Below are 23251 nucleotides of genomic sequence, written 5' to 3'. Positions count from 1 at the left end.
GTATTTTTATGGTTTCCCATCGTATGCTTAAGTCCTTGATTCATTTTGAGTTTATTTTTGTGTATGGTCTAAGTTGGTGGTCTAGTTTCATTTTTTTTTGCATGTATCTGTCCAATTTTCCCAACACCATTTATTGAAGAGATTGTCTTGACTCCATTGTATGTTCATGCCTCCTTTGTCAAATACTAATTGAGCATAGTGATTTGGGTCAATTTCTGGGTTCTCTATTCTATTCCATTGATCTATATGTCTGTTCTTGTGCCAGTACCAGGTTGTTTTAAGAACAGTAGCTTTGTAATACAGCTTGATATCTGGTATTGAGATCCCCCCTACTTTGTTCTTCTTTCTCACAATTGCTGCAGCTATTTGGGGTCTTTTTTTATTCCAGATGAATTTTTTGAAGGTTCGTTCTAGGTCTGTGAAATATGGTATTTTATAGATTGCTTTGGGTAGTATGGACATTTTGATGATGTTGATTCTACCAATCCATGAACATGGTATGTTCTTCCATCTGTTTATGTCTTCCTCTATCTCTTTTTTCAGTGTCGTGTAGTTTTCCGTGTATAGGTCTTTTACCTCCTTAGTTAAGTTTATTCCTAGGTATCTTAATTTTTTTTGGTGCAATGGTAAATGGGATTGCTTTTTTAGTCTCTCTTTCTGTAAGTTCATTATTGGTGTATAGAAATGCCATAGATTTCTTGGCATTAATTTTGTATCCTGCTACATTGCTGAATTCATTTATTAAGTCTAATAATTTTTTGATGGAGTCTTTAGGGTTTTCTATATACATATCATGTCATCTGTGAATAAGGACAGTTTTACTTCTTCTTTTCCAATTTGGATGCCTTTTATTTCTTCTTCTTGTCTGATTGCAATGGCTAGTACTTCCAGCACTATGTTGAACAGGAGTGGTGAGAGTGGGCATCCCTGTCTTGTTCCTGTTCTTAGGGGAAATGGTTTTAGTTTTTGTCCATTGAGTCTGATGTTGGCTGTGGGTTTGTCATATATGGCTTTTATTATGTTGAGGTATGATCCTTCTATTCCCACCTTTCTGAGAGTTTTTATCAAGAAAGGGTGTTGGATTTTGTCAAATGCTTTTTCTGCATCAATTAATATGACTATGTGATTTTTATCTCTCAATTTGTTTATGTGATGTATCACGTTTATTGATTTGCGGATATTGTACCATCCTTGCATCCCCAGGATAAATCCTACTTGGTCCTGGTGTATGATCTTTCTGATGTACTGCTGGATTCAATTTGCTAGAATTTTGTTGAGGATTTTGCAATCTATGTTCATGAGGGATATTGGCCTGTAATTCTCTTTCATTGTGTTATCTTTATCTGGTTTTGGTATTAGGGTGATGCTGGCTTCATAGGATGAGCTTGGAAGTGTTCTTTCCTCTTGAATTTTCTGGAATAGTCTGAGGAGGATAGGTTTTAGTTCTTCCTTGAATGTTTGGTATAACTCCCCTGTGAAGCCATCTGGCCCTGGGCTTTTGTTTGCTGGAAGCTTTTTGATGACTACTTCTCATTGGTAACCCAATCATTGTTTAATAGCATGCTATTCAGCTTCCAAGTGTTTGAATTTTTTGGAATGTTTTTATTGTAGTTTATTTCCAATATTATGCCATTTTGGTCTGAGAAAATGCTTAATATGATTTCAATCTTTTTGAATTTGGGGAGACTTTGTTTGTGATCCAATATGTGGTCTATTTTTGAAAATGTCCCATGTGCACTTGAGAAGAACGTATATTCCGTGGCTTTGGGGTGAACTGCTCTGAAGATGTCAATGAAGTCCATCTGATCTAGTGTGTCATTTAGAATTGCTGTTTCTTGCTGGTTTTTTGTCTAGAGGATTTATCCAGTGATGTCAGTGGTGTATTAAAGTCCCCTACTATGATTGTATTGTTGTTGATCTCTCCCTTGATATCTTCCAGGAGTTTTTTTATGTATTTGGGTGCTCCTGCGTTGGGTGCATATATGTTTATCAGGGTTATATCCTGTTGTTGTATTGATCCCTTTATTATTATGAAGAGGCCTTCCTTATCTCTTGTTATGGCCTTCACTTTGAGGTCTATTTTGTCAGATATAAGTATTGCTACCCCAGCTTTTTTTTTTCATTTCCATTTGCCTGAAAGATGTTTTTCCATCCCTTCACTTTCAGTCTGTATGAGTACCCTTTTCTGAGGTGGGTCTCTTGTAGACAGCATATATATGGGTCATATTTTTTATCCATTCAGCCACTCGATGTCTTTTGATTAGAGCATTTAGTCCATTTACGTTTAAAGTTTTTATTGGAAGGAACTTATTTGTAGCCATTTTTATTTTTTGTGTCTGTGTTCCTTCTTACCATTTTTATTTCTTCTTTTTACACCAGTCCCTTTAGCATTTCTTGCATTGCTGGCTTGGTAGTGATAAACTCCCTTAGCAATTTTTTGTCTGTGGAGCTCCTTATTTCCCCTTCAATTTTGAATGATAACCTTTCTGGATAGAGTATTCCTGGATTAAGTCCCTTGGTTTGCATCACTTTGTAAATTTCCTTCCATTCTTTTCTGGCCTAATGTGTTTCTGTTGAGAAATCATTTGATATTCTAATGGGAGCTCCCTTGTATGTAACTTTCTGTCTCTCTCTTGCAGCCTTTAAGATTCTCCCTTTGTCCTGAATATTTGCCATCGTAATTATGATGTGTCTTGGTGTGGGTCTTTTCAGGTTCATCCTGTTTGGACTCTCTGTGCTTGTGTGACTTTTTTCTTCCACACATCAGGGAAGTTTTCTGACATTATTTCTTCAAATAGTTCTAACCCTTGTTCCTCTTCCTGTTGTTCTGGCACCCCTATTATTCGTATGCTGCTTCGTTTCATGTTGTCCCATAGCTCCCTTAGGCTCTCCTCCTGTCTTTTAATATTTTTCTTCAGTTGCAATTCAGTTTGGCTGTGTTTTGCTACCCTGTCTTCTAGTTCACTAATTCAGTCCTCCACTTCTCCTAGTCTACTGCTGAAACTTTCCATGGTGTTTTTTACTGCAGCTATATCACTCTTCATTTCTTCTTGATTCTTACATAAGTTGTTGATTTTTTCATCCATTTCTTCTTGATTCTTACATAAGGTGTTGATTTTTTCTTCCATCCGGTTTAAGAACTCTATGAGCCTTATTCTGAATTATTTTTCTGACATATTGCATGCCTCTGTTTCACTTAGCTGCCTTTCTGGTGATTCCTCCTTTTCTTTCCTTTGGAGGTATCTTTGTCTACCCATTTTTGGTCTCACCGACTGATCTAGCTGTCGAGCTGTGCAGGGGCTGCTCCTTGGGTGGCAGTGGCTTCTCTGGCTGCGGTTGCTCCCCGGGCAGTTACGGTAGCAGCTGCTTCTCAGTTGGCAGCGGCTCCTCTGGTGGGTGCTGTTCGCAGCAGTGGTGCCTCCGCTGGCTGGTGGGGGAAGCTGTTCGTATAGCTGCTGTTCCTTGGACAGGGGTGGGCTGATTATGAGGTTGCTGCTGCTTGGATGGGGATGGGTTGCTCGCGTCCACCGCTGCTTGGATGGGGGCCAGCTGCTCACGTGGCTGCTGCTCCTCAGACAGGGGCGGACTGCTCGCGTGCCTGCTGTTCTTTAGATGGGGGCTGGCTGCATGCTGCTGCTGTTCCTCAGATGGGATGGGCTACTCGTGATGCCACCGCTCCTTGGACAGGGGCAGGTTGCTTGCAGGGCTGCTGCTCCTTGTACAGGTGCGGGTTGCTCATGCAGCTGCTTCTCCTCGGATGGGGGGTGGTCTGCTTATGCGGCTGCTGCTCCTCGCGTGGGAGTGAGCTGCTCGTGCTGTTGATGTTCCTCGGACAGGGACGGGCTGCTCACCCGGCTCCTTCTCGTCGGACAGGTGCAGGCTGCATGTGGGTGCTGCTCCTTGGACCAGTGCGACTGCACAGGGATGCTGCTCCTTGGACATGGGCAGTCTGCTTGTGTGGCTGCTGCTCCTCAGATGGGGGGCCAGCTGTGTGGGGCTGCCGCTCCTCAGTAGTGGGTGGGCTGCTCAAGTGGCTGCTGCTCCTCGGATGGGGTGAGCTGCTTGTGTGGTTGCTGCTCCTCAGAGGGGGGCCAGCTGCGTGGGGCTGCCGCTCCTCAGTAGTGGGTGGGCTGCTCAAGTGGCTGCTGCTCCTCGGATGGGGTGAGCTGCTCGTGTGGTTGCTGCTCCTCAGACGAGGGAACTGGCTGCTCACACAGCTGCTGCTCCTTGGACAGGGGCAGGCCACGTGAAGCTGCTGCTCTTAGGCCTGGGATGGGTTGCTCAGGGGGCTGCTGCTCCTTGGACAGGAGCAGGCTGCTCACGTGTCTGCTGTTCACATGGTTGCAGTGCCCTGGGCTAAAGCGTTGGGCTGGTCAGAGGGGAGCCTGCTTCCGAACTCACAGGAGCCTGCGCCCAGGGTGGCTGGAGCCTCGTTGACTATGGGATCACAGCCTAGGTAGCATGTCCCTGGCAGGGGTGGCTGTAGAGCCCCAGGTGTTATCTGAGGGCACTCTGGGTGGAGTTGAGGCTGGGAACCCAGTTACAGCAGCTCTCCCCTTCAAAAAGGCTAGGCCTCTGAGGACAAGCTGGCCTCCCAGTACTGTTTGCAATGGTAGCAGAAGCTGCCTAGTTAGGCGAGCCTGATTAGCCTGCCCCTGAAGGTCCTGTGGGATTTAACTGTGCCTTACTCACTCTCTCATGCACATGCGCGCTCGCACACACACACACACACACACACACACACACACCACCTGACCACACGCTCCTCTTTTACTCCCTCACTCACTCATGCTCTTTCCCTCACTGCCGCATTCTTCCTGCCTTTATAGTTGGGTCTGGAGTGTTATTGACCTGTTCGTGGATGGAGTTTCCTCTCCAGGTGTCTGGTTATGTGGCTTGCTCTCAAGCCCCTTAACCAGACAGGATAAAATTCACCTCAATAAGACACAACACAAAGGTAACTAAGCACAAATGTACACACAACACCAATAACCCCAATATAAGTGACCACCTGAGCAAAGAGAGTTAGGGCAGAGAAAAGAGAGCACAAATGCTATCGAAGAGAGAAAAAGATAAGGGATAAAAGACAAAGGAATAAAAAGGAGAATATATATATGTATGTGGGGGTAAGACACCACAGAACCAATAGATAAACCAAAAAAAAAAATAAAAAATAAAAACACCACACACCCAGCAAAGAGGATTGGGGCAGAATCTGTATAGGCTGAGCTTATATAGTCGGTTTATTTCTGAGGAGTGAGACTATTACTTTCCATTTTGTATCATCCCGAACTACTTAATGTTTAAAACCATGTACATGTGGGGTTTTTTATTTAAAAAATATTAGTTTAATGGGCTAGAAGGGGTCAATGGGAGAAAAGGGGGTACATATGTAATACTTTCAACAATGAAGATTGAAATTTTTAATTTTTATTTATTTATTTATTTTTTTAAAAATAAATCTTTATTGTTCAGATTATTACAGGTGTTCCTCTTTTTTCCCCCCTAGCTCCTCTCCACCTGATTCCCCACCCCACCCCATGCCCTTACCCCCCGCCACTGTCTTCATCCATAGGTGTAAGCTTTTTGTCCAGTCTCTTCCCGAACCCCTCACACCCCCTCCCCCCTGAGAATTGTCAGTCCACTCCCTTTCTATGTCCCTGATTCTATTATATTCACCAGTCCATTCTATTCTTCAGATTTTTTATTCACTTGATTTTTAGATTCACTTGTTGGTAGGTATGTATTTGATGTCATTTTGTTGTTCATAATTTTTATCTTTACCTTTTTCTTCTTCTTCCTTTTCTTAAAGAACACCCTTCAGCATTTCATGTAATCCTGGTTTGGTGGTGATGAACTCCTTTAGCTTTTTCTTGTCTGTGAAGCTCTTTATCTGACCTTCAACTCTGAATGATAGCTTTGCTGGGTAGAGTAATCTTGGTTGTAGGTTCTTGCTGTTCATCACTTTGAATATTTCTTGCCACTCCCTTCTGGCCTGCATAGTTTCTGCCAAGAAATCAGCTGACAGTCGTATGGGTGCTCCCTTGTAGGTAACTAACCATTTTTCTCTTGCTGCTTTCAAGATTCTCTCTTTGTCTTTTGCCCTTGGCATTTTAATTATGATGTGTCTTGGTGTGGTCCTCTTTGGATTCCTCTTGTATGGGGTTCTGTGTGCTTCCTGAACTTGTAAGTCTATTTCTTTCACCAGGTAGGGAAAGTTTTCTGTCATTATTTCTTCTAATAGGTTTTCAATATTTTGCTCTTTCTCTTCTTCTGGCACCCCAAATATTCGGATGTTGGTACACTTAAAGTTGTCCCAGAGGCTCCTTACACTATCTTCATATTTTTGGATTTTTTCTTTTTGTTTTTCTGGTTAGGTGTTTTTTGTTTCCTCATATTTCAGATCTTTGGTTTAATTCTTGGGGTACGTTGACCTACAGTTGAGTTTCTGTATATTCTTTATTTCAGACAGTGTATGCTTTATTTCTGACCGGTCCTTTTCCATTTTTTTGGCATTCTCATTAAGGTCCTTGAAGGTCTCACTAAGCTCCTTGGAGGTCTCATCAAGTTTCTCGGCGGTTTTTAGAAGATTCTTGAGTAACCTTATAAATGTGGTTCTGAACTCTATGTTGTCCATTAGTTTGCTTTCCTCCATTTCTCTCATTCGTGACATGTTTCTTTGTCTCCGCATTTTGTTGCTTCCTTATGTTGATCGAGTGGCTTTGTGTAGTAGGTGACCTATAGGGGCCAGTAGCTCAGCCTTCCCAATCACCTGAGGTGGACGCCTTTGGTACACCCCTTTGTGGGCTGAGTGCAAAGTCTTGGTGTAGTTAAGCCTTGATTGCTGTTGGTACACTGGGAGGAATTGACCTCCAGGCCAATTGGCTGTGAGGACCCACTGTGTCTATAATGGAAGAACTGCTGCGCTGGAGATACGCTTATGGTGCAGGACTTGTTTCAGTGGGGCTTTGGTGCTCACTGAGTCTGCCTCTTGAATGTATCACTTATGGATGTGAGGAGTTGAAATCTGGTGTCTCACACTGACCACTAGGTACACTGGCTTCTGGATCTCCAATGGGGTGCAGGTCAGCTACTGTCTGAGGCCACCCAGCAGGAGCTACAGCAAGAACTACAGTTTTCTCCTCTTTGCTTGGGGTTTGGAGGTTTTGGAGCTGTCTGACCCGGGCTGCAAGTTTGCTAGGTTAAGCTGCGATAGGGCAGGCCATTCATATGCTAAAGCCGCTGCTTGGAGCTTGGGTGGGTTTATAGATTGTGCAGGGCGGGGTCTCAGGGCGTGACTAGGCTAGGGCGTGGCAAACAGTGATGGCTGCCAGTAAGCCGGCTCTGAGGCTCTGCGTCTCCGACCGTGTCCCCGCGTCCCACGCCCCAGCACAATAAACAATTGTTCCTGCGCGCAGCCCTGCAAGCAAGCCTCCCTCACTTTCCGACCCCACGGCAGACAGTCCAGCTTCTCCCCGTAGGAGTTTGGGTCCCCTGCGTCTCCCCAGAAACGAGTTCGGAGTAATCAGGAGCTTGTCTCCCTTCGGGTTGAAAACAGCAGCGCTCCCAGTCACCCGTCGCCAGCCCGATTCGCGTGTCTCCGTACCTCAGCTTTTCAGCGCTTGTGCACCCCTCAATGCTGTTTGGTCTTTCCTTCTAGTTGTAGAACTTCCACTCAGCCAGCTTTCCCCTGGTTCTGGGTGATAGACGTTTTGTCTTTTAGTTGTAGTTTTGAAATTGTTGTGCGAGGCAGCAGTTTAGGTGTTTACCTACGCCGCCATCTTGGATCTCCTCCGAAATTTTTAATTTTTAATTTATATCTTTTTAAGAAAAGAGTTACAATTTTTTTTCTATTCTGGTTTAGAACATCTTTCTGCATATTGTGGACTTGTCTGATCCCAAGAACATCTAGAAATTTGTTGAAAATCTCAAGCAGAAGCATAAACTCAATGTCCTGGAAAGCTTTATAAACATGAGGAAAGGCCGACTCTCTTTATGCTGACCTTTCAGCAAGAATCTTTACGGTGCTGCCTGTTCAGGCAATCAGGTTCACTTACCAGCTTCAATCTAATGACACATCGCTTAGGTCTGCGGGGAAAGGGAGAGGCCATCCATGGGGTAAGTGCTGTGGGAGGATAAGGCTATTCCATTTTTCACAAAAGTTCAATTTTTACATCTGTATTCCTGAGCTCTGTGGATCTAGGGGTTGGTGTATTAAAACTAGATGCTCAGGGGAAAATGAGAATAACAAGTTTAGTCTAAAAGAAGGCCTGCTGCAAATAAGCAAATGTTAGTAACACAGTGTGGAGCTCCACAGAGAGCGGAGGAGGCAGGCGGGATGGTGTCCGGCTGTTCCTCCCAGATATCTCACTTTGAACTGAGCTGCTTTTCTACCCAAATAGTTTCTAAAGTTCTCCACATACCAGTGTGGCCCAGGTTTGGACTCGTGCTGTCTATGATGGCTGTGGAGCATTTGAGATGTAGCTAGTCCAAGTTGAGATGTGCTGTAAGTGTAAAAATCAACTGATTTTGAAGACATTGTGTGAGAAAAAACGATGAGTAATATTTTTATATTGATTACATGTTGAAAGGATACTATTTTGGATACATTGAGTTAGATAAGATATACTATTAAAGTTACCTGTTTCTTTTTACCTTTTTAATGTGGCTGCTTTCTAGAAAACTTAAGATTACATATTTCTAGACAAATTCTCAGAGCATCTTACTATGAATTAGGTTGCCCGGCCAAGGCCTCATAACTGGAGATCTCTTCACAGTTCCATGGCCCAACCTTTTGCACAAGTAGCATTTTCCTAGAAGGAGTTTGGAGGGAAGGGACAGTTGGCATCGTCGTCACTTGAATGTGGGACCGGTGGTGGCAGCGGAGGTTTGGAAACAGGTCCTTTGGCCCTATTTTCTTTTACTTTGAAATGGCAATGGTAATTTCTAGATCAATAATGAAGGTTGCATGGTCAATAGAAGAGAGCTCACAGAAGATGGACTTTAAAAACATTGCAACCAATTCTCTGGGTTACTATATGCAGTTTTCTTGTTTTAGAAAAATAAACATAGACAGCGATGACACTATAGAAGGATCAGAAAAACATCGATCAACATTGTGGGCTCTTGGTCCATGGCATGATTGCATTTGCTTTAAGTTTATCCTTCACTACATTAATTTTTCTTCCTAAGACACCCTGTTTTATAATATGTGGTAATGCCAGAAACATTTTTTTTCTGGAAAGCTTGAGGCTCGTTATAGACATCATTTTGGCAAGGAGACCAAATTCATCTCAGGTAGGCAGGGCAAATATAAAAACCGCAGCCCAGGGGGCTCCCAGCCAGGGCTGAGGAGGGTGCAGCCATGAGAAAAGAAGGTGGATCACGAAGGGCATTCTGTGAGAACACAGGACACCTGGGGCTGGCTCCTGCTCATCTTATGCCACGCCAGTGGTTCTCAAATTCAGACTTGCAGCATCACATTACCGGGGAGCCTGGTAGAAATGCACATTCTTAGACCCCACCCCCAGATCATCTGAATCCAAAACTCTGGGTTGGGGCCAAGAAATCTGTTTTTTAACAAGCCCTCCAGACGATTCTGTACACTAAAGTTTGAGAACCAAGGTAGCTGGCTTTTAACCACTTTGGATGTTCTCCTTTTTCTTCTTTTTAAAAATATAATTTATCTTTATTGTTGGAACTATTACAGATGTCCCCCTTTGACCCCTTTTGACCCACCCACCCCCGCACCTGCTCCTGCCCCCTCCTCAGGCCTTCACCACACTATTGTCTGTGTCCATGGGTCATGCATACATGCATACAAGTGCTTTAGTTAAACTCTTCTCGTCCCCCACCCCTTCCCTCTGAGATTCCACAGTCTCTTCCATGCTTTCATGTCTCGGGATCTATTTTGTTCATCAGTTTATTTTGTTAATTAGATTCCACATATGAGTGAGATCATGTGATACTTGTCTTTTTCTGTCTGGCTTATTTCACTTAGCATAATACTCTCCAGGTCCCTCCATACTGTCTCAAAGGGTAAGAGACAGCTACATAGTATTCCATTGTGTAAATGTACCACATATTTTTTACCCTCTCATCTACTGAAGGGCACTTGGGCTGTTTTCAGATCTTAGCTGTTGTAAATTGTGCAGCTATAAACATAGGAGTGCATCTATTCTTTCTGCTTGGTGTCTTGGGATTCTTAGGATGTATTCCCAGAAGTGGTATCACTGGGTCAAATGGCAGTTGCATTTTTAATTGTCTGAGGAAACTCCATACTGTTTTCCACAGTGGCTGTACCAGTCTGCATTCCCACCAGCAGTGTACTAGGGTTCCCTTTTCTCCACATCCTCGCCAGCACTTGTCATTTGTTGATTTATTAATGGTAGTCAATCAGGCAGGTATGAAGTGATACCTCATTGTGGTTTTAACTTGCATCTCTCAGATTAATGACTTTGAGCATTTTTTCATATGTCTCTTGGCCATCTGTATGTCCTCTTTGGAGAAGTATCTATTTAGGTCCTTTGCCCATTTTTAAATTGTATTATTTGTCTTCCCTATGTTGAGCTGTATGAGTTCTTTATATGTTTTGGAAGTTAACCCCATATCAGATGTATCATTGGCAAATATGTTCTCCCAAACAGAGTTCCCTTTTCATTTTGATGCTGGTTTATTTTGCTATGGAAAAGCTTTTTAGTTTCATGTAGTCCCATTTGTTTATTTTTTTCCTTTGTTTCCCTTGCCCTAGGAGATGTCTTGGCAAACATACTGCTATGATGATGTCTGAGATTTTGCTGCCTACGGATTCTTCTAGGATTTTTATGGTTTCATGACTTACATTTAACTCTTTTATCCATTTTGAGTTTATTCTTGGATATTGTGTAAGTTGAGAGTCTAGTTTCTTCCTTCCTTCCTTCCTTCCTTCCTTCCTTCCTTCCTTCCTTCCTTCCTTCCTTTCTTTCTTTCTTTCTTTCTTTCTTTCTTTCTTTCTTTCTTTCTTTCTTTCTTTCTTCCTTTCTTTCTTTTTGCATGTGCCTGTCCAATTTCCCCCTCATCATTTATTGAAGAGACTGTTTTGTCTCCATTGTATGCTCTTGTCTCCTCTGTCAAATATTGAGCATAATGCCTTGGATTAATTTCTGGGTTCTCTGTTCTATTCCATTGATCTATATTCCTGTTTTTGTGCCAGTACCAGGCTGTTTTGATTACAATGGCATTGTAATATAATTTGATATCTGGTATTGTGACCCCTCCAACTTTGTTCTTCTTTCTCAAGATTGTTGCAACTATTTGAGGTCTTTTTCGGTTCCATATAAATTTGTGAAGTATTTGTTCTAGATCTGTGAAATATGCTGTTGGTATTTTATAGGGATTACGTTGAATGGATATTCTCTTTCTTGAACCAAGAGGTCTGGAGTAGATTATTTCAGTGCCTTTCAGCTTGGAGATTCTCCCCAGTGTCTACACCACTTTCTCACAGTAACTTAAACTTTTAATGAGGTGTTTTAATTAAATAAGTGACAAGATGCGTGGCAGGGTCTGATGTGGGTGTTGGGGTTGTTGAGGGTGTCCACTAAAAAGCAACCCTCTTCCTAGCCAAGAACTGAGCAGATTAAGAAGTAAGGCAATAGAATAATAGATGCAGGTCAAAATAGCACTGCTGTCATTGATAAGGCTAATTGAAGGGCATGCTCAGTAAGAACCAAATGGGCTTCCTAGTATTGGACCCAAGAGTTAGAGCCACCTGTTGCAGCTGGCTGGCTGAGGACAGGCATCTCCTTTCCAGGGAGAAGAGAAAGGGGCAGCAGAGCTGAGTGTGCCCCTTTATCACTCCTGAGTTTATTGAATTTATTATGAAGTGCTCCGTTTCCCAGGGATGGAGGAAGGAAGGGCTGAGGGAAGACAGAATTGCACTCTCTCCATGAGAAAGGAAATATCAGAAGCAAAAAGGTGAGGAAGAACCTTTCTCCCCAGTGCTGAAGCTGCTTTGTTTTTTTCTTACAAATATCTAGCAGCTTGCTGTAAAATGTGCAGGTTTAATACAAAATATTTCCATCTTTGACTTTGTTCCAAATGTGGCATCATTGCCAAAGTCCCGAATGTGGGGTTGTGCTGGTGTGCCTTACAACTCCATTGGATGTTGAAGACCCTGGCGTACCGCAGGTGGCCTCCCAGGTGTGCTCAGTGGACTGCTCCGTGGTGTGTGGCCCAGTGCCAAACAGAAATGCAGGGGCACTTGTTCAAATATTATTGAGAATTTTAATATAATGACAAGAGAGCATTAAACCAAATGCAGGGCCCTTCAGTGGGCCTGCACAGGATGGATCAGTTCTGCTGCTTACTACCACCCCAAGTTCTACTGGGTATGACTGCATGCTGGGCACTGTGAGTGCGGTGCCTATACATATGTCATTTACCCCTCATGACCACCTGGGATGCAGGTGTTCCTACCTATATATTCAGATAAAACCAGCACTGGGAGCGGTTGCATACATTGGCCAAGGTCAAGTAGAGGAGCCAGAATTTGAACCCAAGTCTGTCTGCCTCCACAGCCCATGTTCATATCCCGGATGCAATTCTACCAACCGCCAGCATTTCCTCCTCAAACTCCGCCCTGTATAATCGTGAAATAAGTGCTAAGGACAAGCCATGCCAGGGGGAGGTGGGCCAGGGCTGCAGGCGCAATTAGAGGGCACATTAACTGAGAATGTAGACAGGTGTGATAGACTTTAAAGGCTGCCTTTGATTCTATGGCTGGTTATGGCGTACTTTTGTATGGATCTGGTCTGCTTCTAAGGACCTTGATATCTCTTCATTTTCATTTCCTGTTTGTGTCAGAAACATTTGATCGATCTCCCCAACCTCTCTGAGAAGCATAATTCTCCTGCTTTGATATCTATTCATCCTCTCAAGAGTGGAAGACAGAGTACACTGTACAAGGAGGCATGTCAGTGATGGAGGGGGCGGCTTAATGTGTCTGAGCAGAAACAGACAGGTTAAAATATTGTCATTCTTAAGCAGGTCCAGAGCCAAATGAACAACCCAGACCTCTGCCTGAGTCCTGGGAAATTGCTGGCTGCCGTTCTAATGTGAAACATGTTTTCCCAGCCCGATTATGTAAGACAGGATAGGTTGTTTTCGATTTTCTAAGATTCATTTCGGCCTCTGGAAACATTTTCAATCCCCAGGCAAACACCAGTAGATTCCTGACACTCTGAGGAGAGGACAACACCGGTATTTGCAGAATTTATCACCAGATCCTAAGGCGTCAGAAGCTGGAGTTAGATGTGAGATACTGACAGAGCCCATGCCTCCATGGCTCTCTATGGAGAAATCACAGTAGATGAATTAGACAAAGTTTCTCTTTAACATTTTGTGAGGGTGGGTTGGTCCTAGGAAGACTTTCATAGTTTACCCTACTGTAAGGCAAAACTGAGCTGCCCTGGTTAAATCTGTGGGTAGATGAAGAACAGAGGCAAAGTGACCTCATGAGACAGACTGTGTTCAGTTGCCGTTCTCACCCATGTTTGGGGGCTTCTCATCCTATACATTCTGCCTGTGAGCATCAGTGGCATGAAGAGCCCATGAGCAGTGAGGACAGAGGGGAGGGAGGCTGTGCTAAGGGCTCTGCTGGCAGCCTGCCACAGCCTGAGCGACGGCAGATCCAAACTCTGACACATCTCAGGCTTTCCCAAATCAGGCACGAGAGAGGACACTGGTCCCACCTCCTGCAGGACAGCTGTGTCATCGATTAGTTGACTGTAATAAACAGGCTGTGGTGCCTTCGTCCTGGCAGAAGGAGGGGGAGTGCAGCTCAGGTCATTGGAAGGGCATGCCTCAGTGCAGGGTACATGTTCTGTCGCTCGACATTCTGTTATTAGAAGTCCTCTACTCACTGGCATATCCCCACACCCAGTGATAACTTCCATTTAAAGTAGGCATCCAAGGTCCAGAAACATCGTCATCATCATAATGGCACATGCTGAGCACTTTTCGGGTGCCAGGAGCTGTCCCAGGTGTTTTTCTTGGATTATCTCACTCAGTCCTCATAACAACTTTACAGGTTTCACAGACAAGGAAACTGAGGGTCAGGAGTAGTCTACAGTCAGAGTCTGTGACTCACCTTCCTAAATAAAGGACAACAAAATTATAGTTTGTCCATTTTAGCATAAGGTTGTATCTGCCACCTATTACTCCATAACACATAGCGCCAGGATCTCAGAAGCACACGTTAATTAGCATGCACACATTTATTGCTGACTTGTATGCGAGTCTGCTACTCTCAGCTGAGCTCAGTGGGCTGTCTCCAAGCAACAAGTTGGGTCTGTATTATGTTGCAAATTCTCACATCCTCCTTGGGCCGTTGGCTGGCCAGAGTATGTTCCATGGCAATGGGAAAAGCCCAAGTGAGCAAATACATTTCAAGCCTGTTCTTGCTTCACATCTGCTAATGCCCAATTGACCAACACAAGTCATTTCACAGAGTCCAAAGAACATGAACATTGTCAAACAGTAATGTGCCATAAAGGTCTATTTTATTACATTCTGATTCTTTGGAAATGTGTTGTCTGAGTTTGATGTGGTTACTATAAACCCACATACTTAATGAACAAAATATCTTATTTGTTCAATAAACATTTATAGAGCACCTAGTATATGTCAGACACTGTGGTCACTGCTGAGGACTCAGAAATTAAAGGGACTCCCAGTCTAGTGGGGGAGTTAGACACACAAACAATTACACTAACATGTGGTAAGTTCTCTTTTCATCCATGAAGGGAGGGAGGGTACGAAGCCTCAGAGGAAAGCAACGAACAGTACTTCCAAGGTAGAATATTTCCTTAGATACTGAATGTGTTTGGTGCCAGGTATTTCTACTTGTCAATAATTTTTACCCTGAGCTGTACCCATTCACCATTTAGCTTCTAAGACTTCCTTTCATCTCACAAACCTTCCGGATTCTCAGAGAAACATAGTACATGGGAAAAAGAAGTACTGTAGACATGCAGAGGCATTTTTCATGCTGTGCTGTGCAGATTCCAAAGACTGCAGGAGAGAGCCTCTTGGGGTGAGAGAAGGTGGCCTCATGAGGAACCCTTGGCCCAAGTCAGGGTTCATGTTTCTTAAGAGTCTGATTCTGGGCAAAATTGGACTGCAAACTGTAGTCACAAAAGAAAAGATGGACAGCCAGCCCCAGTGATTCACTGGAGTTCCCATTGTTCCTCCACCTCCATCATTGTTCCAGAATGTTCTCTGCACCACCTCTTCTTTAAGAAGCCACTGAGAGGGAGGGAGGGAGGGAGTGAGGAAGATGGAAATGGAGAGAGAGAGGAGAGAGCTTCCATCCAGCTACATCCCCTAGGTTCCCTTCTCCCATTTTGGAGTCTAGCCCTCAAGGTGCCCAGGCCCCTCCAATCTCTTCAAACCAATTAGTGGACACTGGAGCAAGGCCAGTATGGCTTCAGCAACATTCCACATTCTGGACCATTTCCAGATCCCTTTCTGACTCCTCCCTTCCCCCCTCCCTCCAAACATTTGTCTCCTTTCTCCCTTTCCCTTAAGCCACACTCCTTTCCCAGCACACAGCCAATCAAATCAAGGAATCTGTGCATTTTAGCAGGAACCATCTTAGGACTTTGTGTGTAGGGAGGACAGGGGAGGAAGTATTTGTTCAAAATCACAAATATTTTGTCAATCCTCATATGAGGATATTTTTTCCATTGCTTTTCAAAGAGAGTGAAAGGGAGGGAGGGAAAGGAAAAGGAGGAAGAGAGAGAGAGAGAGAGAGAGAGAGAGAGAGAGAGAGAGACAGAGAGACAGAGAGAGAGATGTGAAAGAGACACATTGGACTGGTTGCCCCTTGCATGTGCCTCAACCGGGGCTGGAACTGCAACCCAAGTACATGCCCTTGACTTGGAATCGAACCTGCAACCTTTCTGTGCACCTTGCCAATGCTCTATCCACTGAGCAACACTGGCCAGGGCCAAGATCACCTTTTTTCTAACTATAAAGCAAATGTGTATTCATTTAGAAAATAAGGAAATAAAAATCTATACTAATAAAAGGGTAATATGCTAATTAGACTGGGAGACCTTCCAGGAGACCTTCTGGACATTCTTCTGGGCAAAGCCATGGTGGTGGGGCTGAGATAGAGGTGGTTAGAGGCCAAGAGGGGAGGGCAGTTGTGGGTGATCAGGCTAGTGCAGGGCGGGGCCATTGGGGGTAAGCAGACCAGCAGGGGCGCCAGTTGTGGGTGAGCAGGCCGTCAGTGGGGGTCAGTTGAAGGTGATCAGGACAGCAGCGGCGGGGGACAGTTTGGAGTGAGCAGGCCAGCAGGGGGGCAGTTGGGGGTGAGCAGGCCAGTGGGGAGGGAAGGTGCGGGCGAGCAGACCAGCAGAAGGGGGCAGTTGGGAACGAGCACACTGGCACTGGGGGCAGTTAGGGGTGATCAGGCTGGTGGGGGGGCATTTGGGAGTGAGCAGGCTGGCGGCGGAGCGCAGTTGGGGGCGAGCAGGCCGGCAGGCAGAGTGGTTAGGAGCAATCAGGCAGGCAGGCAGGCAGGTGAGTGGTTAGGAGCCAGTAGTCCCAGATTGCGAGAGGGATGTCTGACTGCCGGTTTAGGCCTGATCCCTGTAAACAGCAGTAGGACATCCTTCGAGGGGTCCCAGATTGGAGAGGGTGCAGGCTGGGCTGAGGGACACCCCCCCCACACACACGAATTTTGTGCACCATGCCACTAGTATACAAATAAATATTAATATAATAAATATAGTTACAAGATTAAGTAAAAATATGTAAATAGGGAAATAAAAATAAACTCCTATAATTTCATCATTAATATTTAACTACTATTAATATTTTTGGTTTCTTTTCTCAAAGCCATTTTCTATGCATTGGAACTACTCCCAATTGGAACCACCACACTGTATATATCATTTGGAATCCTGTGTTTTTCCGCTTAACATCATATTATAAATGTTTTCTCATGTCATTAAGTATTCTTTAAAATGTTACTTCTATTTAGCATATATTTTATTGTATGAATGTTCCATTAATAATCCCCTATTGTGGGATATTAGCTTATTTCCGATTTCTTACTACTGAAAATCTCTACAGTGAACACTTTCGTACATTTTTGTGGTTATTGTTTTAGGATGGATTACTAGCAATGAAATTACAGGGACCTAATATGTGAACATTTTATTTTATTTTATTATTATTATTTTTAAAATATATTTTATTGATACTTTACAGAGAGGAAGGAAGAGGGATAGAGAGCTAGAAACATCGATGAGAGAGAAACATCGATCAGCTGCCTCCTGCACACCTCCCACTGGGGATGTGCCCGCAACTAATGTACATGCCCTTGACCGGAATCGAACCCGGGACCCCTCAGTCCGCAGGCCGACGCTCTATCCACTGAGCCAAACCGGTTTTGGCAAATATGTGAACATTTTAAAGACTTTTGATATACATAACCAAATTGCCTCTAGAAAAAATATAGTACTTTATATTCCCTTCAGCATTCTCAGGGCTTATTTCTCCTCTTCCTAACAAATGCTGTGTCCTATCACTCTCAAAAGAATGATCTTTGCAGAACTGACAGATGAAACATAACATCTAATTCTTCTTTGCATTTCTTCTGTAAGTCATATTGAACTTGGTGGTAGTAGTTGTTTATTGGCCATTTGTATTTCTTTTGTAAATTGCCTATTCGTGTCCTTTGCCCATTTTTCATTGTGATGATCATCTTTTAAAGTGTTGATTTATAAGCCTCCTTTGACACTTTTATCACATGTGTCTTTCCCCCTTGTTTTAGCAAATTACTTTCTAATTTTGTTTTTTTTTTGTTTTTGGTGTTTTGGTTTGCCACACAGAGGTTTAATTTTTTTTATGTATTCAGGCTGTATACTTATCATTAAGGCTGATTTATTCATTTTTATAGTAAATAAAAAGTCCCTGATTACTTTATTTTATTATTATTTTTTTTAATATATTTTATTGATTTTTCACAGAGAGGAAGGAAGAGGGATAGAGAGCCAGAAACATCGATGAGAGAGAAACATCGACCAGCTGCCTCCTGCACACCTCCCACTGGGGATGTGCCCGCAACCAAGCTACGTGCCCTTGACCGGAATCGAACCCGGGACCCCTCAGTCCGCAGGCTGACGCTCTATCCACTGAGCCAAACCGGTTTTGGCTGATTACTTTAAATAGTTACTTAATTTCCCCCCTATTTTAAAAAGATTTTTATTGATTTTTAATTTTTTGTTAATCCTCTCCTGAGGATAATTTTCCCATTGATTTTTAGAGAGATTGGAAGGGAAGAAGTGCAGGGCGAGGGATGGGAGGGAGGAGGAGAAAGAGACAAAGAGAGAGACATCAATGTGAGAAAGACACATGGATTGGTCACCTCACCTGCCCCAACCCTGGCTGGGGATCCAACCTGAAACCCAGGCATGTGCCCTTGACTGGGAATCAAACTGTGTTATATGGGACAACACTCAACCAACTGAGACACACCAGCCAAGGCTCCCCATATTTTTTATATTATTTTCTTTTATTTAGCTTGCTAATCCATCTGCAAGTTATTTTGGTATCAGGTAGGATCTTCTTCTTCTTCTTCTTCTTCTTCTTCTTCTTCTTCTTCTTCTTCTTCTTCTGTTCTCTCTCTCTCTCTCTCTCTCTCTCTCTCTCTCTCTCTATATATATATATATATATATATATATCTACACTAATAAAAGAGAAACATGCAAATTGACCATACCTCTGCTACGCCCACAAGCCACGCCCACCAGCCAATCAGGATTGAGCATGCAAATTAATCCAAACCAAGATGGCTGTGGCCACTGAGTGAGCAGGAGGCTTGGGTTTCCCCGGCAATGGAGGAAGCCAAGCTTCCCGCCCGTTCTGGCCGGCCCTGTCCTCCGCTCAAGGCTACAAAGTTTCAATTATAGAAGATAAATAAATCCCAGATACCAGGGCCTCCGCTTGGGTTGCCGGGGGGCATGGCTGGCCTGCAAACCACCACAGGCCCCTCGCCTAGGCTGCCTCACGCCCCAAGGGAACACCCACCCTGATCCGGGACACCCTTCAGGGCAAACCAGCTGGCCCCCATCCATGCACCAGGCCTCTATCTTATCTAATAAAAGAGTAATATGCAAATTGACCATCACTCCAACACACAAGATGGCTGCCCCCATGTGGTCAAAGATGGCTACCCCCATGTGGACACAAGATGGCCACCACAAGATGGCCAGCAGGGGAGGGCAGTTGGGAGGGACCAGGCCTGCAAGGGAGGGCAGTTGTGGGCAATCAAGCCTGCAGGGGAGGGCAGTTAGGGGTGACCAGGCTGGGAGAGGAGGGAAGTTGGGGGTGACCAGTCCTGCAGGGAAGGGCAGTTGGGTGGGGGGAGACCCAGGCCTTCAGGGGAGAGCAGTTGCGGGGGGGGGGGGAAACAGGCCTACAGGGGAGGGTAGTTGGTGGGGGACCAGGCCTGCAGGGGAGGGTAGTTAGGGGTGACCAGGCCTGCAGGGGAGGGCAGTTAAGGGCAATCAGGCTGGCAGGGGAGCAGTTAGGCATCAATCAGGCTGGCAGGGGAGTGGTTAGGGGGTGATCAGGCTGGCAGGCAGAAGCGGTTAGGGGCAATCAGGAAGGCAGGCAGGTGAGCAGTTGTGAACCAGCAGTCCTGGATTGTGAGAGGGATGTCTGACTGCCCGTTTAGGCCCAATCCTACTGGGATTGGGCCTAAATGGGCAGTTGGACATCCCTCGAGGGGTCCCAGATTGGAGAGGGTGCAGGCTGGGCTGAGGGACACACACCCCCATACACGAATTTCATGCACCAGGCCTCTAGTGTGTGTGTGTGTGTGTGTGTGTGTGTGTGTGTGTGTGTGTGTGTATAATTTTTAATAAAGTATCATAGCACTGCTTTTTTATTGCTCAAGCTTTCCTTTCCTTTGAGATGTGATACCATCTTTATCATATACCAAATTCTCCTTAAGTTGCTTCTCTTTCTGAGCTCTAGTCTGCATCACTGGTCTATTAATTATGTCAGGATCACACTATTCTAATTATTCACAGTACACTTCAATATCTTCTAGGGCAAGCCTAGCTCATTACTCATCTCATTTTTAAGACATTTTACACAGAGGGTTGATAGCTTGAGGGTGAGGAGGGCAGATTTCAGGCAACAGGAGAGAGTGATGGCACCTGGAGCTCCTGACATCCCTGGGAGGACTCCCCCACACCTTCAGAAGAACTTTGGAGTCCTGAATGAAGCTCTTAGTTTGCAACTGCACTGGGGGTCAGTCTGACCCTCCTAAGGAGAGAATGAATAAACCCAAAAGTCAGAGCTCATTTGCCCATTGGCTTTGGTTTTCTGCCAGTTGTGGAGGATGTTTTGAATGAGGCACAGAAACCTCCAGAGTTGGGCCTCCAACCGCTCTGTCCACCATTCCCACAGGCCAGGCTGAGCTCTCTCCCCAGGATTGTGGGGACTGCTCCTCCTGATCTTTAGCCCAAAGAGCACTGGCCCCAAGCCAGGAAGTTAGCAAGGTGCCTGGAACTCAGCCTGGCCTATGGGCCCAGGACCTTACCTGGCTGGAATTCAGTGGGTGTTTTTAAAGGAGTGCTACCCACAGCAGTTCTCCCAGGCGCTCATTTGGGCAATTTTGAAAATAAAATACCAATTAAACACCTTGTGTTTTTTTAATGAGCTGAGAACCTGGTGCCCACACTCCTGCTGTAACGCAGGCTCTCTCACTGAGCCCCAGGTGTGTAGCCTCCCTCAGATATGACAGAAGGGAACCATTCAGTCATCTTGGTTTTGCTTTAGCAACCAAGGCACAGCCCTAGGATAGCCTGGAAGACAAAGAAGCGACAGCATTTCCACTATGTGAGAGTGACCTAGAGGCTCAAGGCCGGTGACTTAGAGGCTCCCCTCTCCTCTCAAGTGGATCCTTCCCATTAGTATTCATGTATGTCCATTCCAATGTTTTAAAAAGACAAGATCAAACACTGCAAAACTCCACTTTAGGGTGACCAAGCATCTGGGTTTTTCTGGAGCTAAGTGGGCTCTTAGAGGCAGGATGTTTAGTGCTGAAACCAGGAGTCCCAGGCAAGGCGGGCAAGGCGGTCACCCTACTCCACACCCCACTTCACCTTTCTCCTCTCCTCACAGCTAACCTCTCTCCCCTCCTCATTCCCGCCCAACCTCAACCCAGCCAGTTTCCGTTTTCTCCCCAACCATTGGCGATTGTCTGCTGAGGTCACCTATGACTCCCATGTTGTCAGACCTAGAGGACAGGCCTTTATTCCCACCTTACCTGCCCCCTCAGCACTGGATGCGGCTGCTCACGCTCACCTGGGCCCAGCTCCAAGTCCTGGCTCCTCCTGGCTCTGCTCCTTCTTCCTCAAGCTCCTTAGCTCACTAAAGTTTCTCCACAGGACCTTAAATGTTGGAGTGCTTCCCAGCCAAATCCCAGGCCCTCCTCTCCTCTCCCTCTACACTCTCAGTGCCTGTGGCCCCAAATGCCACCATGTGCTCGGGATCCCACGGATCTCCATCCAGCCGAGGTCTCCCTTCTGAGTTCCAATTCTATCAGGTACATCTCAAATACCTTACACTCAGCACGGCCAAAATTGAGCCCTTAACCCTTCCTCAGCCATCTGTATCTCATCTCATCATCCCCACCCAGTAGATGGCATGGCTGTCCACCCACCTGCTCATCCTCGACAGCTTTCCTTTCTCATCTCTCATATCCAGTCAATGGCACATCCTTGCATCGGCATCCATAACATGCCTCCACTTTGCCTGCTTCTCGTCATCTCCAGGCTACCATTCTGCCCGGCCACCTCGGTGATTGAAATGTAGTGTAATAACACATGGGCTCTTGGTGCCCACTCATGTCCTCCCCACACCAGTGGCTTCCTCCATAAAGCTGATAGAAGGATCCTTAAAAATGCAAACCTGTTTTATTCTGCTTCAGACCATCCCTCAGTAAATGCTTCCAGGTTCCAGCCTCAACTGGCCCCACTGTCCACCCTGCTCAGCAAGCTTATCCATCCTCAGTTGAGCCCTTCAACCCAAGGCTTTTTGCACAGGCTATGCTCATGCCTGGGATGCTCTCCCGGCACTCTGCCAGCTTATTCAGACTGCCCTCTAAATCTTAGTTCAGAAGGTGCCTCATTGCTAGTGTACCCCAACACTGCCCACCCACCACCATGAGCTCCTCACAGTCTGGGTGCACTCTTTATAGCACTTCCCCAAACCATGAGTAGGTTAATTACATAACAACCTGCTCAGTGCCTGGTGAGTGCTGAGGTCAGGGAGCCCTCACAGGATCCCTAGTACTTAGCACGGGCCTGGCATTTAGCTGGCCCTTGAGAAATGCTTACTGAATGAATGGAACTGGATAAGGGGCATGAGCTGAGGTTGGGGGCAAAGGGAAAGAGGTGACTACCCCTCAGCATCTGACCCCAAACCTAGAATACCCCGTGGGAAGCTGATGACTCTAATGCCTCCTGATGCCCCATTTTCTCTGGAACTCTGTGCTGCTGGCTTCCCCAGGCAATATGCTCTTTGAAATGTTCTTTACATAATTTGTAAGGTCAGTGTGTGAGGCCGCCTGGCCTCACTATGGGATGCTTGTGATACTGCACAAATGGAGAAGTACCAAATGGAATGTACCTGTGCAACTGTCTGATCCCTTAAAATATACATCAGTAGCTCCCCAGGGGTAGAGGGACAATTATTCTCTCCAGCTGATAGTACAATTGGTGGAAGCACATACCCATTGGCTAGAAACCAGAATGGCTTTAATTCAGGCTTGCTTTGAAGGTTTATTAGGAACTCCAATTGGTTTGCCTAAGTTAAATGTAAAAATTGCAATATATTTCCTCTTCCTATCTAATAAAGAGGGAATATGCTAATTGATCCTCACACCGTTGCAAAGATGGCGGTACCCACAGCCAATAAGGAGGGAATATGCTAATTGACTGCCCCACTCTCAAAGATGGTGGCGCACACAGCCACGAGATGGCAGCACTCAGTCCCCTCAGCCCCGCTGTGCGCCTGCCTCTGGAGTCCCTCAGCCCCTCAGCTGCCCAGGGCCAGCTCGAGGTGCAGGCAAGCCTCAGATGTTGGCTGCCCAGCCACCCAGCACCACCCGAGGCTCAAGTAACCAGGGCCGGCCGAGGTATGCACTGCCGGCAGTGGCAGCAGCAGAGGTATGATGGGGGCATTGCC

The 23251-nt window shown here is 45.3% G+C and overlaps 1 protein-coding gene across 1 annotated transcript in view; it reads left to right on the top strand.

Annotated features, from left to right (window-relative positions):
* DHRS12 (dehydrogenase/reductase 12) overlaps positions 1-23251 on the top strand; it is a gene marked incomplete at both ends in the record, with an annotated part of 57701 nt that overhangs the window by 8870 nt on the left and 25580 nt on the right. Inside the window, 4 exon segments of the mRNA XM_080660131.1 lie at positions 7865-7909; positions 7913-7951; positions 8951-9003; positions 9005-9118. Coding sequence (XP_080516257.1) covers positions 7865-7909; positions 7913-7951; positions 8951-9003; positions 9005-9118 — 251 coding nt within the window.

This window comes from Plecotus auritus (assembly GCF_963455305.1).
Source record: "Plecotus auritus genome assembly, chromosome: 3".
NCBI lineage: Eukaryota > Metazoa > Chordata > Mammalia > Chiroptera > Vespertilionidae > Plecotus > Plecotus auritus.
Note: the sequence above shows the minus strand (reverse complement) of the source record. Positions and strands in the feature narration are given on the sequence as shown.